General features: G+C 37.3%; 1 protein-coding gene across 1 annotated transcript; it reads left to right on the forward strand.

Moving 5' to 3' along the window:
- The first annotated feature begins 3,574 nt into the window (after window positions 1-3,574).
- PRL (prolactin) lies at window positions 3,575-10,072 on the forward strand. Its single transcript, XM_031610334.2, has 5 exons — window positions 3,575-3,603; window positions 5,092-5,273; window positions 6,075-6,182; window positions 7,546-7,725; window positions 9,641-10,072. Exons 1-5 carry the CDS (start codon window positions 3,576-3,578, stop codon window positions 9,830-9,832), a joined length of 690 nt encoding a protein of 229 aa, XP_031466194.1. The 5' UTR covers window position 3,575; the 3' UTR covers window positions 9,833-10,072.
- The last annotated feature ends 5,725 nt before the right edge of the window (window positions 10,073-15,797 follow it).

Genomic DNA, 15,797 nt, shown 5'->3' on the forward strand with positions numbered 1-15,797 from the left:
CCACCATGAGCTATGCATTTTCATCATCCACGAACAAGAGCCTGCATGCTAGTCTTGTAAAAATCTGCACCAGCAGAGCTGATTATTGGACTGTTGCCACTGCTGAAACAAACCACCCACCACCTCACTGTGCTTACCTGTATTGTTGGTCTCCATAAGTGTTCAGCAAGCAACCATTAGTTGGTAACAATCTAATAATTTTGCTTCCATAAAAGCCTTTGAAAATAAAAGGAGCACGAAAATTTAGAAAATATCAATTCAATTAAATCCCTAAGGTAAAAGTGAAAGACAGAAGACAGAAACATACAGCTCTTCACAGCTATTCTGTATTAAGTTGTTCTAGGAAGATTCCCCTCTGGTTCTGATGCTTGTCTAGCTCTCTGCAGTGCTGTCCTGAGGGGCTGACAGAATTAGGAGACTATAAGGAGCAAGGATCAGCTTCCTTTACCAAGTATCAGGGAACATTTTGGAGAAGATAGGTACAGTTAAATCCTTTAGAGGACATAACGCAGAACCATATTTTTCCTCTTGATCTTCTTCTCTCATCTTTGCTTTCTTTTCATACTGGCAAGGAACGTTATTTAAAGTCTTTATTTAAAGTACAGGTCTGGGAATCTGGATTTTTTCCTTCTTCCTGTGCAGCTATGAATAAGCATCTTAACCTCTACATTAGTTCTCACACCTAATAAAAGAAATTTACCTTTACATTTACGTACTTTGTAGAGAGTTTCTTCTGTCCTTCTGCCAATGATTCTTAACTGCTGAGAATTTTATTCCATTCATGTTTGTAAAGCATTTCAGGATGAAAGGCACAAGAGAAAAGCAATGTATGTAATTATGTGGTGGAATAATTTAATTAAAACATCCTGCAATGATTTAGTATAAATTACACTATGATCTACATTTAGGGTACTTGTATTCCTTTTACAGAGCAAGAGACAGGCTTTTCTAGAACTTAAGTCACATGAGGATCCTAACTTTAGTTGATGCTTCTTCCTTCAATAATTGTAGAGGGAACCCAGGCATTTTACCTCCTGCCTTTGTGAATGCCTTCCTTTTGTTATCTAATCCCTGATATTAATGAAGTCTGTGTTTTATTTTGGCATTACTTATCAACTCCTCAGAATGACAAGAAAAGCAAAGTGGTAAATGAAAGAGCAAATGGCGAGTTGAGAAATGCTTGTTCCTTTTATTCACAGGACTCCTCTAACGTTATAAGACACAAGGATTTTTCAGTTTTATCTGTAATATCTTGGGTAGTTATGATGAATTAAATAAAGAGCACAAACCATGCATTTGTGGTTTAGAAGACAGCTATCTTTCCACCATCCATTCTAGTGTTTTGGCTGTGGCCCTGTTCTAAGTGCCTTGATCAGATTAAACTTATCAGCTGGAGGCAACTACTTCATGTACTCAGTAAAGCCTCAATTTCCAAACCAGACCCAGACTCTGAACAGAACAAACTGTCCTAGAAATCATCCTAGATCTTGGAAGATATAGACTACTTACTACCAGTTCCGGTTTACTGCTGAAGCATCTCCCTTTATTGCTTTCCAGTGGATGTCTTCCATGCTTTACCCCCTGAATCATAGAATCATAGGGGCTGGAAGGCCGCTGTCAGATCACTGAGTCCAAAGTCCCCTGCTAATGCAGGTTCCCTACAGTAGGTTATACAGGAAACTCTCCAGGCAGATTTTGAGCATCTCCACAGGAGACTCAACAATCTCTCTGGGCAGCTTGTTCCAGTGCTCTGTCACCCTAAAAGTGAAGTTTTTTCTAATGTTCATATGGAACTTCCTGTATTACATTTTATGCCCATTGCCCTTTCTTCTGTCACTTGGCACCACTGGAAAGAGCTTGGCCCCATTCTCATCCCTTTAGATATCTATAAGTATTGATAAGATCCACTCAATCTTCTCCAGGTTGTGTGACCCTAGGTCTCTCATCCTTTCCTCATAAGGGAGATGCTCCAGGCCCCCAGTCATATTTGTGGTCTCCCACTGAACTCTTTCCTGTAGTTCCCTGATTTTCTTAAAGTGAGGGGCCCAGAACTGGGCACAGTACTCAAGATATGGCCTCATCAGGACAGAGTAGAGAGGGAAAGCCACTTCCCTCAACCTGCTGACCGCATTCTTTTTAATGCATCTCAAGATATCACTGGCCTTGTTGGCCACAAGGGCACTCTGCTAGCCCACAGTCAACCTGTTGTCTACCAGGACATTTAGGTCTTCTCAGCAGAGCTCCTTTCCAGCAGGTCAGCCCCTGACCTGTACTAACGCATGCAGTAAAAAAGGTCTAACTTTTTTCTCCCTTCATAGAATCACAGAATTGTAGGGGTTGGAAGGAACCTCTAGAGATCATCTAGTCCAACCACCCTGCCAAAGCATCACCATAACACAGTAAAGCGCCTGGTGGGTTTTGTTTATTATTGCTTCAAAAATCACAGCCATAGTTACGAAATAATGGGGGATTCAGGATTATACACATGCCTGTTCCACATGTACAGAACAAGTTGTCTAGAGGCAAGAAAATTCATTAACACTGTATACCTTATTCATTATGATCATCTAATTTAGAAGGTCTTTTCGTGGATAAATGCATCTGAGAAACAGATGAGAGATTACGCATTTGCTAACATATTCGTGCAGATGAACCTCACACAACAAGAAAACAGGGCCAACCTGCTGAAGCTAGGTTGCAGATTACCACTGACACGTTAGATTAGGAATCAGATTCCACTGATTACGACAGCATATACTTTGATTATGGTGGACATGCACATCTTTTACGCAAAGAATTTTCATATATAGAAAATGATTTCATGGTTCGGGAGCTTTTAAAATAATGCTGATTTAATTACAAAATGTTTATGATTAAACAGTAAGCATACAAATTCTTCCTCTTTGTTGTTACAAATTATTACTTTTTTAATAACAACCATCCCTGTTTCTCAACTTATCTCATCCTTAATACCAGTTATATTGTGATCTGTTGGTATATAATATCCTTTTTAGCTGTAAGGAGACAAACACACAGAATGTTGTGTCCGTAACACTACATATAATAATGACCTGTCTTTCCAGAAGCCTCCATTCACATTCTCTGGATCAACTTCAGTCCAGTTCCTGTTGTTTCTCTTACTGTAGAAATTATATTGTTTCCTTTACAGAAATAGCTAGAATTCTAACACTGGGGGGTGAAGAGACAAAGAAGGAACAGAAGACATCTGCGGGCAGGGAGAAGATCAGTGGCATATGCAACTAAATCAGGGCAAAATTTTGGTGTTCTCTTCATCCAGCCATACTCAGCATCCCACAACTGAAATTTTAAATGAAATTCCCACTCACAGTTTAAAAAAAAAAAAAAAAAAAAAAAAAAAACCCAAAAGCAAGTATTGAATATGAATGTGGAAGAGAGGCAATTTGATGTTTGTAATTACCGAGGTAAACTCCACAACCTGCTGAATGTATGCAAACTGGACCCCGGATGGTGTATATAAATCTGACATGCAGAAAGTAAAAGCAGGTATTGAGACTTCTTTCTGGTAGAGCAAGTCATCACAGAGAATCCCTATCATGAGCAACACAGGGGCTTCACTGAAAGGTAAGATTTCTGCTATTCACTGTCTGATATCTTCTATGTTTCGGTTTTGATTGAATTAAGAAGCTGAAGGATAACAATTCTAGAAACTAAGTTTTTCCAGCCTCTTAGTTTTCCAATAGTGGTGAAGCTTGCCTCCACCTCAAATTTTAGTGTTCAGTCCTTGGAACTAGAAGGGAGCTTGATCCTCTCTTTATTCAGTCTTTGGTCTCCTGAGACTACCTTTGCACTAAGCAGTGTCACAGAAAATTGACTTGAAGGGTCTGATACGTGCACACAAAAGACTGGATTCTGACTGCTCCACTACTCACAAGACTGGTCAGAAGGCAATGACTTCAAGTCATCATCCACAGAGTCCAGAAGCAATTGAAGCAAATGATTTCGTAATCACTTTTAACTTTCTAAGCCAAGAAGACTTGAGTTTTCTTATTCATAGAATCATTCCCCAGAACACTGTTCTAACTGGAAGAGATTATTCATGGGGGAGGAGAATGTTTTATTTCAATATTGTGTAAATGGGCGCACGTTTCTTGAACTGAGAGCTAGAAAGAAATCCATCATGTGATAACATTAGGGACAGTTCTGGTGCTTTATGGAGTCTATTTGAACTTTACCTTGATAGTGAATCTAGTGAACCAATGTGTGTAGCAGGCCAATTTTGAGAACCAAAACTCAGAGTGCAAAATAGTATTCTTTGAATAATTACATCCATTAACCAAATATTTGCTTGTAAAGTTTTCTATTGTTTTTCTCTGCATATTTTGTTTTGCTGAATAGAAAACTTGACTCTGTTAATATTAAAACTTTTAAGCAGATGAAGTTCTGTCTCTTAGGTAATGAGAAGGCCCTTGTATCAGTTTCAAAAGTTCAGGAGAAAAGTTGAATATTCCCTGTTTTCTTAGTAGTAGGTAATTTAGGGTTAAATTCTAAATAGCAAAGCAGCACAGATGCTGGAAGTCTTCTGAAAGAACTCCCAGGACAATCAAAACCTTTAAAAAGTGACCTAACCGCCTTCCCACAAAATTAATTTGAATTCCAAATGTTTGCAAAGAAGGAAAGGACCTGTGGGAGGAAGAGAGAAAACCAAAGCAAAAAAAAAAAAAAAGACAAAACAGAGAGAGAGAAAGAGTAATCTACTTTCTAAAGAAGAAGAAGTTTGATTTTTTTTCTTTCATTTATCATTAGACAATCAAGTGAAGCACAATAGGTAGAGATTTTGGAATACAGTGTGCTGTAACACAGGTTACCATGTCTCCTTAAACACTGTAGGTTCTGCTATACGGGTAGGATGATGGAGGGGAGAAAGAATAATCTAAGGACAGTGCTCTCATCTTTCGTTTATTTTCAAGAGTCAGCACATCGGGTACTTTGAGCCATGTGGCTGAGCAAAGCCAACATCCCTGCATGCTGATCATCTGCATCTGACAGCTATTTCCAAATGCGTGCTTGTGTCAATATGTTCCCATTTTGATTTGTTCCAAATCTGAACAGGTTTGTTGCTGGCGGTTCTTCTGGTGTCCAACATGCTTCTGACCAAGGAAGGAGTGACCTCCTTGCCAATCTGCTCCAGTGGATCTGGCAACTGCCAAGTTTCCCTTGGGGAACTTTTTGATCGGGCAGTTAGACTTTCACACTCCCTACACTTCCTCTCTTCAGAAATATTCAATGAATTTGTAAGTACTTTCTATTTTCCTGGGAGTGAGAACATGCAAAATCCAGTTCAGTATTTTTTGAGCACAAACATATTAATATATGAAACTTTTAAGTATGTAAACAAATATGACTGTGGCATAGACAGTGATCATAGAAACATAGAATGGCTTAGGTCAGAAGGGATCTTAAAGATAATCAGACTCTGACCCCACTGCTATGGGCAGGGCTGCCAACCACTAGATCAGGCTGCCCAGGGCCTCATCCAACCTGACCTTGAACACCTCCAGAGGTAAAACATAATATAGTCCTAAAGGTGACTTAGAGTGCTGGCCATTGCTAAGATCTCCAGCATTCTAGTAAAAGATACAATTTGCCTAGCATTCTTTATGTATGAAACAAGTTTGTGCTTCTTTAACTGTAAATACTTACCAGAAACTTCTGACCTTTACAGAATAAAAGTAGTGATAGGATCACAGAGTGATAGAATAGCTCAGGTTGGAAAAGACCTTGAAGATCATCGAGTCCAACCTGAACCTAACCGTACTACCCTAACTCTAACAACCCTCTGCTAAATCCTGTCCCTGAGCACTACATCCAAACAGTTTTTAAACACATCCATGGATGGTGACTCAACCACCTCCATGGGGAACCTATTCCAGTGCTTAACAACCCTTTCTGTAAAGCAGTTTTTCCTGATAACCAACCTAAACCTCCCCTGGTGCAACTTGAGGCCAAAAGCAATGGAACAATAGGTTAGTATAGTGTTTGAATTGCAGCTCTTCTTATTTATATCAAGAATACCTCTCCTTGATGATCTGCAGGATGAACGCTATGCTCAAGGTCGGGGTTTCATTGCAAAAGCTGTTAATGGCTGCCACACTGCCTCCTTAACCACTCCTGAAGATAAGGAGCAAACTCAGCAGATTCATGTAAGTCCTACATCTAATGCCAATGACTGTGAGATGGAGTGTGGGAAAAAAAAAGAGGGAGGAAAAAGATTAAAGAGGGGGCAGACAGAGACAGAGGGAAATCAGATCTTTTAGAATGAAATAAAGCCAGAAAGAGGAAAGCACCAAAAAGCCAAGACATCTGCAGATGCTAAGTTTCAGACTATACAGAATATACAAGACCAGTGACTCATTTTTCTGTATGTTGCTTTCAGACATTTCATCTTCTTTCCAATTACAATCTAACCTCATGGAGCAAAGCCAGTTATTGTGCTTATGCAGTATTCAGAATGCTACAAGCTCTGAACGTTATTTTAAAACACCTTATAGACAACTACAACAAACATAAAAATACATTGGCTATATAGTGAATATTGTATGTAGGTAAAGGAAAATGGTTTACTGGAACTGAAGACAATGATATTACCTAGAAAATGCTAAATATATATTTTTGCAGTTAACAGAAGGCAAAAATGGTCACATCATCATTCAAAGACAAAGACCCCAGAGTAAAATACTGCAAACTACTTGCAAAGAGAAACCTGTACATACATCAATTTAATAATGACAAACTTAAAAATGAAGATAGTCTTGTTCAGCCTATGCTCACAGATAAAATTTGAAAATACCCTGGAGAAAAAAAGTAAGCACAGGTGTATGAATGTGAATTTGTCAGGGAGAAATTTTTATCAGTTTCACAGCAGTAATAGCCTTGCAGTGCCAGTATAACCATCTGGGTATATAAAAAGTCTGGTTGTGTTCAGATGCAGAGTATCTAGCAAAGAAGAAATGGTTGAACATTACCATAACCATAAGCTTTATGAATTTTCATTTGCCCACAAGAAAGAACAATTTTCAAAATCAGAGAGCTATTGCTAGAAGCACCATTGTTCAAAGGGGAAGGCAGATGAGTTATGCAGAAGTAATAAAAGCTATTTAGTGGTTAACAATAATTTCCATTCCATAGTAAACTTCAATAAATGAAAATCGTTGGATTATAAAATGTTCATTAAAATCAGATAAAATTTTTCACTTTTTTTTTCCAGGCTTTTTTTTTTTTTTTTTGGCAGAGACATGAAATATAGTTCTGCCTACTAGTTTGTAAAGTGGAGAGGGTTTATAGGTATTTTCCATAAAATTACTGTAACTGTGCTAATATTGCACACAATAACAGCAATGACATACATCACAAATTGCACAGAGATATCTAAGATAGGGTGTAGGAAGCAATCAGTGGAGTAATTCCCAAATTTCTGCATTGGAGGACATTGCTTTAATTGCCTCCTAATGCTACCAGCATATAGCCTTCCTATTTTAACTACCTTTTCTTAACATGGATGACCAGCACGAAGAGCTACTGAATTTGATACTGGGAGTGCTGCGTTCCTGGAATGATCCCCTGATCCATCTGGCCTCCGAAGTGCAAAGAATCAAAGAAGCTCCAGACACCATCCTCTGGAAGGCTGTAGAGATTGAAGAGCAAAACAAGAGGCTTCTAGAAGGAATGGAGAAAATAGTTGGGCGGGTAAGTATTAGGTCCTTACAGTCCTCCAGCCTATTGGTGCAAAGAAGCCATGTGCAGTGACTGGATGTCTCTACTTGGAAGAGGAAAGAAAACAGTAGATAAGAAGGGGGAAAAAAGGGAGATAAGATAGCTGAAAACTTCTCAGATTCAGCTATAACTTTTCCTACCCTCTTGTGATTTCTAAAAAGAGAATATGATGTGACTGTACAACATAACACAACATAACTCTCAGTCCAGCTTTAAGAGAAGGTGTGATCATCAGAACTGGAAACCTTCATTCCATCTTTGAGCATTTTTGATTTTCAAATTTGTGTAGGATGTGTCTGTGTTTTTTCGCATCCACATAGTTATGGGTATTTATAAGCTTATTTCTATTTGTCTGTATACACGTAGGTATTGTGTATGGTTTTTGGAAATGGATAGTATGTTTAGAACTGTTCTGGAAGTCTGGCCTATTGTGGTGGTACATAACAAAGTCCCACCAGTCTGGTTCAGTCTCCAGTCTCACCACACTGGTTCTTTGGAACTATGAGTCTGACTTGGCTCCCCCTGCACTTGGAGACTTAGAAAACAAGCCTGTTGTTTGACAAAACCCAAACCCGAATACCCCTCGTTATCAGCGATTGATCAAAAAGCTTTCCTGAATAAAATCAACTCCAGCCTGTTTATTTTTAAAGAGGCCCTCTGTAGTCCCTATACATCATTCTGTCAGCGAGCTATATGTTAATAGGAAGTTCTCAGTTCACTAGCTTTTGCTTTAGAGCAGTTGAATAGCATTAAGAGCACCACCATCCCTGTATCTACCATCTTCTGCTGGGTTACACATTGTTTCTCTCTTTCATTTTGGTGTCTATTTACTGAGAAACCTTACCCCATTCAGGCCACAAATGCATTTATCAATGTAATCAAGTACATCTCTATCCCATATCCAGGTGTAAAAAGGTGGGGATCCAAGACAACAGTAGAAGACAAGTGCTGCTACGGTTATACTGTCACCACCTTCTCATTCACATTATTTACTGAAGAAGGAGGTAGAAGACAAGATTGGAAAATTCATTAGTGTCAAACCATGTTTTTGAGTGATTGCAGATCTATTTTTCTTTTTTATTTCCTTTTTTTTTTTTTTTTTCCATTTACTTAAACTAAGTGAAAGAAGCTTCACAGACATTCTGCTGTATGCATTCACAAAACATAGCTTGTGAAAAATAAGATTCACCAGTACCACTAAGCACAGATTTCCTTCTTTCTATGAAGGGTAGATTTCTGTGATGTGAGAAAATGAATTATTGCGTCTTTATAAAGAGGAGACTTAAACCAATCTTCACCTTGGATTCTAGCTCATTACACAAGTTCCTACACGTAGCTTTCTAGCATTAGAGGTCACTATATCAGTCACAGCTTTTATTGTCTTTCTGTTTTTTCTTTAGTGGTATACAAAAATGAGAGATTTGCCTGGTAGCACGTTCTACAAGGCTGCATGTATCTGAGAGACCACCTAAGAGACGCACTGAGGCAAAGCTGGAGACACAAAGAAGTTCTAAGAAAAGTGCTTACAATGACTTTAAGGTGGAGGAAGCCAAAAAGAGATGCCACTGATGAATCCATGCACAAAGGAAGGTTTGATTTATCTGCAAAGTCTAATTCCATTAGACGTTGCTAACAAATTAGATCTGAGAACTACTGACAGCTAAGCTTACAAATTTTAAGGAAATAAACTGAAATATCTGGTGGAAATTAATCAAAATCTGCTTGAGGATATAGAACACTATACAGAACAAAGGGAGCCATAACTGGAAACACTTTACAAGCTGCACACTATTAACTAGCGTTCCTCAAGTCCAATATTTCTTAATTCTCTGTTCTACACCCAGTCAGATTGATTATCATCTCTTACAGTACGATTATGTCTCTCTAGATTCATTCTGGAGATGCTGGAAATGAAGTTTTCTCTCAGTGGAACGGCCTTCCATCCCTGCAACTCGCTGATGAGGACTCCAGACTCTTTGCTTTTTACAACCTGCTGCATTGCCTCCGCAGAGATTCCCACAAAATCGACAACTATCTTAAAGTTTTGAAGTGCCGCCTAATCCACGATAACAATTGCTAAGTACCTCTGGGTACAGCTGCGTAACTCGCTGCAACCATTCATCATGGTGTTCTTGTTGCTTTGCCACTTTTCATTGCGAACTTTATGAAAAGCCACATTGCACAGCACCAGGATCATCAGTAACTTTCAGGCGTGCTTGTGTGAATTCTGCCTGCAATTATTAGTGCCATTTATCTTAGTGTTTAAAATGCTGTAAGTCACTTGTGTAACAAGAATAAACTTCTCTGCCTAATTTCCTCACTTAATAGCATGTCATTGATAAGTAGATACAAATAAAAATATAATTAAATTCAAAATCACATAACATCAAGAGGTATCCATGAACAAAAAAATAGCTGGGATGGCTTACAACTTTAGCAAAACCTTCTCCTTTTGGATCTCATCTCCAGCTACTGATAAATGACAGGATATCTTGCTTTCACTTCTCTCTGCATGTCTCTAAAAACAGGGAACAAAGGAGATAGGACATCAAAGCAAAATATTCACCCATCACATTAAATTACCCTAGACTAAAAGTATGGGCTGAAATGCAAGACATGCTGATACATGATTTCAATCAGGTACAAAAACTGTCTTGAGTAGGGGACAGAGACATAAGAAAACCTGGCTAACAGAGCCACTGATTCCATATGCAGTGTACAGAGCATGAAGACACATCTGGAATTTTAAGAACAGATCCATATTTCTCTATTGACTGTCTGGGGAAGAAGCATTTCCAAAGGAAATCTCATTACTTTAAGTGACTACCTGAGGGCAAAAGGAACCAATAGGTTTCAACTAGTAGGTCCCAGTAGGAAGTGCAAGGCATCCAGTCAGGATCTTATCCACCTACTCTCCACATTCCTCACAAGTGATGTGGTGGTTGCAGATGCCCAGAAAACTTTCTAGCTATAAACAGGCATTAGCTGAGCTAAGCTGTCTGCTGTCCTGAATCCAAAGCATCTCCGTTCATTTTGCACTTAGTCACACCCAGTTTTCAAAGTTTTCCTTTTGAAACACAAGTAAAGCATCATAAAATAACAAAATTAGCACAGCCATAATAGTTATTTACCTCTATATAAATGTCTATATACACAAAATATACATAGCAGTAAATAGGTACTATGTAAATAATAAGTAAATGTAAGAGATTAGATAATACAAACCGCAGAAAAGGTTTGATTTCAACCATCCTCACAAGGGATAAAATGATATCTGCAATTAGAATCATATATATGTATATACATATGTTTATTATAGTCTTTTAGTCTGTTCAAGTTTTCAATTACTGATTTCTTCAGACTTTATCTGGATAAGTGTAAACCAATCCCATTTTTAACATAGGCAAAATCATCTGCACAGCAAATTCCCTGTTAGACAGTCACTACAGACAACTTTCATAAATTCCAAAATACACAAAATTTGTGGCACACACAACAGCAGTTTAACAACGCACAGCTGTATGTCAACACAGTCGTGGAAGCAAATGGTAAAATTTGCCAAGCAAAATGCAAGTGCCCAGACTGGAATTTAATGTGATAATAATATTCAATTTTCTTTTAAAATGCCAATTGTTAAAAAAAAAAAAAGAAAAAAAAAAAAAAAGCTTTTTAAAGGGACAAAAAAAAAGAAGGAAAAACTCCTTTATAATTATCACAAGTGCTTAGAATTACAGTGTGAGTTCTTATTCAAAAGAAAACATGAATAATGGGACAGCTCTGTATTGAGCTGGAGAAATGATTATGTCTCACTGAGTAAACTCCTACCTCAGAATCTCTTTGCAATTCAAAAGCAACTTGATTAATAGGGCAGACATTCATAATTTTACACTTATATGACTAGATCTAAAACAATTACTTTCATCAACTGCCTAAAAATTACAGTGCTAAAACAATTGTTTAAAACTTGCATGCACTGGTTTTATTCAAGCTTGTTCTGGTACAAATATGTGTTTTTAATTTCATAAAGAAGGATAGAAAAGAATGGCAAAAAAAGATTCTAAAGATCTGAAAAGCAACTGTTTAGCTAAAGAGGTATTTAAAGCTGATTTGGCTAATATTCTGAGTCATCACAGCTGTCATAGAGACAGAAAGCTGCTGAACCCCATGAGCACATTGAAAGCGACCACCTTCATTGTCAAGTGTCTTGGCACAGACAATGCCTTCAGAATGCAGTTGCTGCTCTGAATGTTCAGACCACAATACAGGCAATTGGCAATTCTCTTTTTTTCAGAAGCTAGTAAAGACAGTACATTCTTATCTCACTGATACTTTGTTGATTAACACGTTTGTAAGACCTGAGCAACCATTGTCCTTCATCCAATAAAAACGCAGCCAATCTCTTATTTTATACAACAATGAATTAACGAGCATGTTATTTCAAAGTGAAAGAAACTGTTACCAATTAGTCAGAGTTTTATTCCAAACGTATTAAATTCTAGATATGCCAGGTTTTCAGCATTCAAAACATCTAGTTTTCTCATTATTTATTCAATAGCCAGACAGGTGATATTTAAATCGCTGCTGGTTTATTTACTCATGTCCATTTAAGATGGCTTAGTGACAGGAGTAAAGGTAAGGAAAGGTCCACACGACTGAAATATAGGCTCAATTCTGGATCCTTTAAAAATGATATCCAAGCTTCCACAGATGGCACTAAATTTTAGATAAGACCTCGTGACATGAAATCTAAATGGTATGGAGGTCAAAGTAATTTATCACTGGGGGCATTTATCACCAAATACAACAGGGATATGCAGAATGAAAATCTAACTTACTATTCATGACTTGTATCTAGAGTCTAGGATTACAGCCAACCTTTGGATCAAACAAAGAATTTTAAGGTTGATCTTAAAGCCAATAAGAGAAGATTTAACTGTCTGTATTTGTCATCCAGAATCAGATGTTGAACTAGTAATGTGAAAATCTTTTTAGTGCTTTTTTTTTTCTTAAGGTCCTAGAGAAAGCTTGCAATTGTTGAACTCCTATTAGGAAAAAAAAAGAGACTTGGCAACTCACCAGTACAATACAGTTTACTTGCACAATATTATTTCAAAGGCAATCCACAACGCTAGCAACAAGGGATAAATGAAACCACACACACCACCTACATTTAATTTCTGAACAACAGGAATTCTCCAAGGTCTACCTTTTAAACTGAATATGCTTATTATAAATAAAAAGTATACGAGCTAAAAATTAAGTCAGAAATTTTAACACAGTAATCATGCTTATGTAAATATTCATACAATATAGAAATGAAAATGCTTCAATCATACATGGGAATAACACCACAGACACACATTTCCACTGAAATTATTGGATTTACTGACCTATGAAGCTATTTACACATGCCTGTTTGCATCTTGATTTCTTAATGACCTGTGGCTGCAAATACTTTCAGGAAATCCTGAAGACTCAAGCTGACCTTCAAAATTCAATTCAATTGAAATTTAATACTGACTATCAATAGGTTTATACTAAGTGATAAAATGAAGTTTTAAACTAGTTTTAAAATATAGTAATACCTTTTTGAAGTTTCCTACGCTGTTCCATCTTTTAGCAGTCTTTAGCAATTAAGTTAAGTTTAAATAAACTTCAATGTCTGAAAACACCAGGAACATCAACCATGGAGTTTTACCTTTTTTTTTCTCCCCAGAGAACTCAGTGAAGCATAAATACACATAAACGCTCATTAAGAAAACTGATGTTCCTATTTATTCTATTTACATTTCTATTTACAAATGACAATGACTATCAGCTAACATTACAACAACATCTACTATCCCTGGAATTAGAGACATTACTCCGTACTTGAGCATTAAAAAATGTATATCTTCTGGCAGTAATTTTTCTTTTCATTTATTAGAATAGGAGGAGGAGATGAAAGCAGATGGGTAATGGTGCTTAATGTTCACTTAACTATATCTTTTCTTATTTATTTTTTTCACCACAACTGAAAACGGTAAAAATTGTCCTGATTTCTGGTGAAAAAATGCTCAGAGACTTCTCCCATTTTCTTTGAAACACTGTTATTTTTTAAGGACTCAAGGACAGATTCTGTGGAACATCAAGAAAATATAATGCCATTTTAAAGGATAATGGAGAGACCACCTTTAAATCAGTAATTTTTTCATGCACTGGAAAAAAATCAAACCCTGTCACTTGCTTTGTCACTAATTCTTTTTACACTATAACATTTAGCATTTAAATCATTTGAGAAGCACTAGAATCTCATGCTAACATTCTGCCTTTGTGGGAAAAATAAGTTGTGATAGTATACTGCCTTCTAACTCACATGTCCAAACAAGAATTGCAAGGTATCTCTCTTCCCCTTCTGCTTCCCTTTCTCCTCTTCCCTTCCCCCCTCTCCTTTCCCCTTCTCTATCCCTTCCCTTCTCTTTACTACCCCATTCCCTCTTCCCACTTCCTCAGTCCCTTCTTTCACTTTCCCTTTTCCCTTCCCTTCCCCCTTCCTTTCCCTTCCCTTCCTCTCAGTTCCCCTCTCATCCCCGTTCCCTACCATTCCTCCTTCTACTCCCTAGAGTTCTTTCCTTGTTTGTTGGGGTTACATATCTCACTACTGGCCAATACATACCTTTCTATATTTCATCACCAATGCACAGCATGAATGGTAACAAAGTGAAAGGAGGATATAGAAACTTTCATGGTGATGGAAACACTTGGTCATTGGCTTAAGAAGAAGAGACTTACAGAGATGAATGTTCATTTCTTATCAAACAACACTGAGCCTCACTAGAAGTCCTGAGGAAGCGTCTTGGACTTTTATAGGAAACTCATATATTTCACAACCATTTCAAAAATGATGGCAGAGACACTAGGACAAAACTTGTTTAAGAACAAGTTCACTGCAAATATGTATTCCTATTTTATCCAGACTGCTATCAAAAAGTGCTTCACCAAGCATAAAAACGAACTGCATTTACCAACAAGACTTTATAGAAGTAGTACCTCAAAAATTCACTTTTCCTGTCAAACATCAGCACACTAATTATGGGAACACTTTTCGTCTTTTAATAAATTACAGGCTTCATTACACTGAAGAGTACAGATCAATTATTAAATCATGAGTGACAATGTGAGTCATCAGAAATGCAAAGAGCTCTCACTCTAACATGTCAAAGAAGCTATAAAGCTCATATCATTTGTATCAGACACCACATGTTGCAAAGGAGCTTGCAGAATACAAAATACATAACATGTACAGTCAATTATTAGGAATTAGTTTGTGTGCTAAATGAGTAACTATAAAAATATTCCTATTCACTGATGGATTTTTTTTCCCACTATCAAGCTGACTACCTCCCTGCAGAATTCAGTGTTAAATGTATCAGAAATTAATAAAAGTTTTTTGCAATTTTTACAGTGTTATCAGAGTACAGAGACCCACAGTCATCAACCAGGCCACCATCACAGTACCCTAACATGACACAAAAAAAGTGTCTCTGCCCAGCAAGGTCCTGCTCTGTTTACTTATAATTCAAGTAAGTAGGAAACAGGAGTATAAACAGAGTGATATATAATACAGTTTTTCTGTCTTACTTTTCACTCTTTTGCTAAGGTAGTAATAATTCCTGTCATATATTGATATACTTTATTGCACTACCTTTGCTGACTTCAAGTTTGAAAGCACTGTAAATGGTTTGCAGGATTAGACCAATATTCGTACATTACAACAGGCTCTTTCTTTAGTTAGAAGATTGAAATAACAATAATCTTTCCAAGGAGCCATTCTTGGGAGATTTCCAGCCTGATATCACAGACAACCATAGTTCATATAGCTCAAAAAAGTCTTCAAGCCTTTCGAAGCCTAACTAAAACCTCAGAACCATTTGGATATTCCAATATCCTGTAAGTACAGCATGTGTACTAAAACATAATAAGACAAAAAGTACTTGAATTTATTTGATGTGCATGGGATCTTCTTGAGACGCATGCAATACACATCATAGGTCTTTATGTCAAAG

The sequence above is a fragment of the Phasianus colchicus genome, chromosome 3, assembly GCF_987193195.1.
Source record: "Phasianus colchicus chromosome 3, bPhaCol1.hap1.1, whole genome shotgun sequence".
NCBI classification, from domain to species: domain Eukaryota; kingdom Metazoa; phylum Chordata; class Aves; order Galliformes; family Phasianidae; genus Phasianus; species Phasianus colchicus.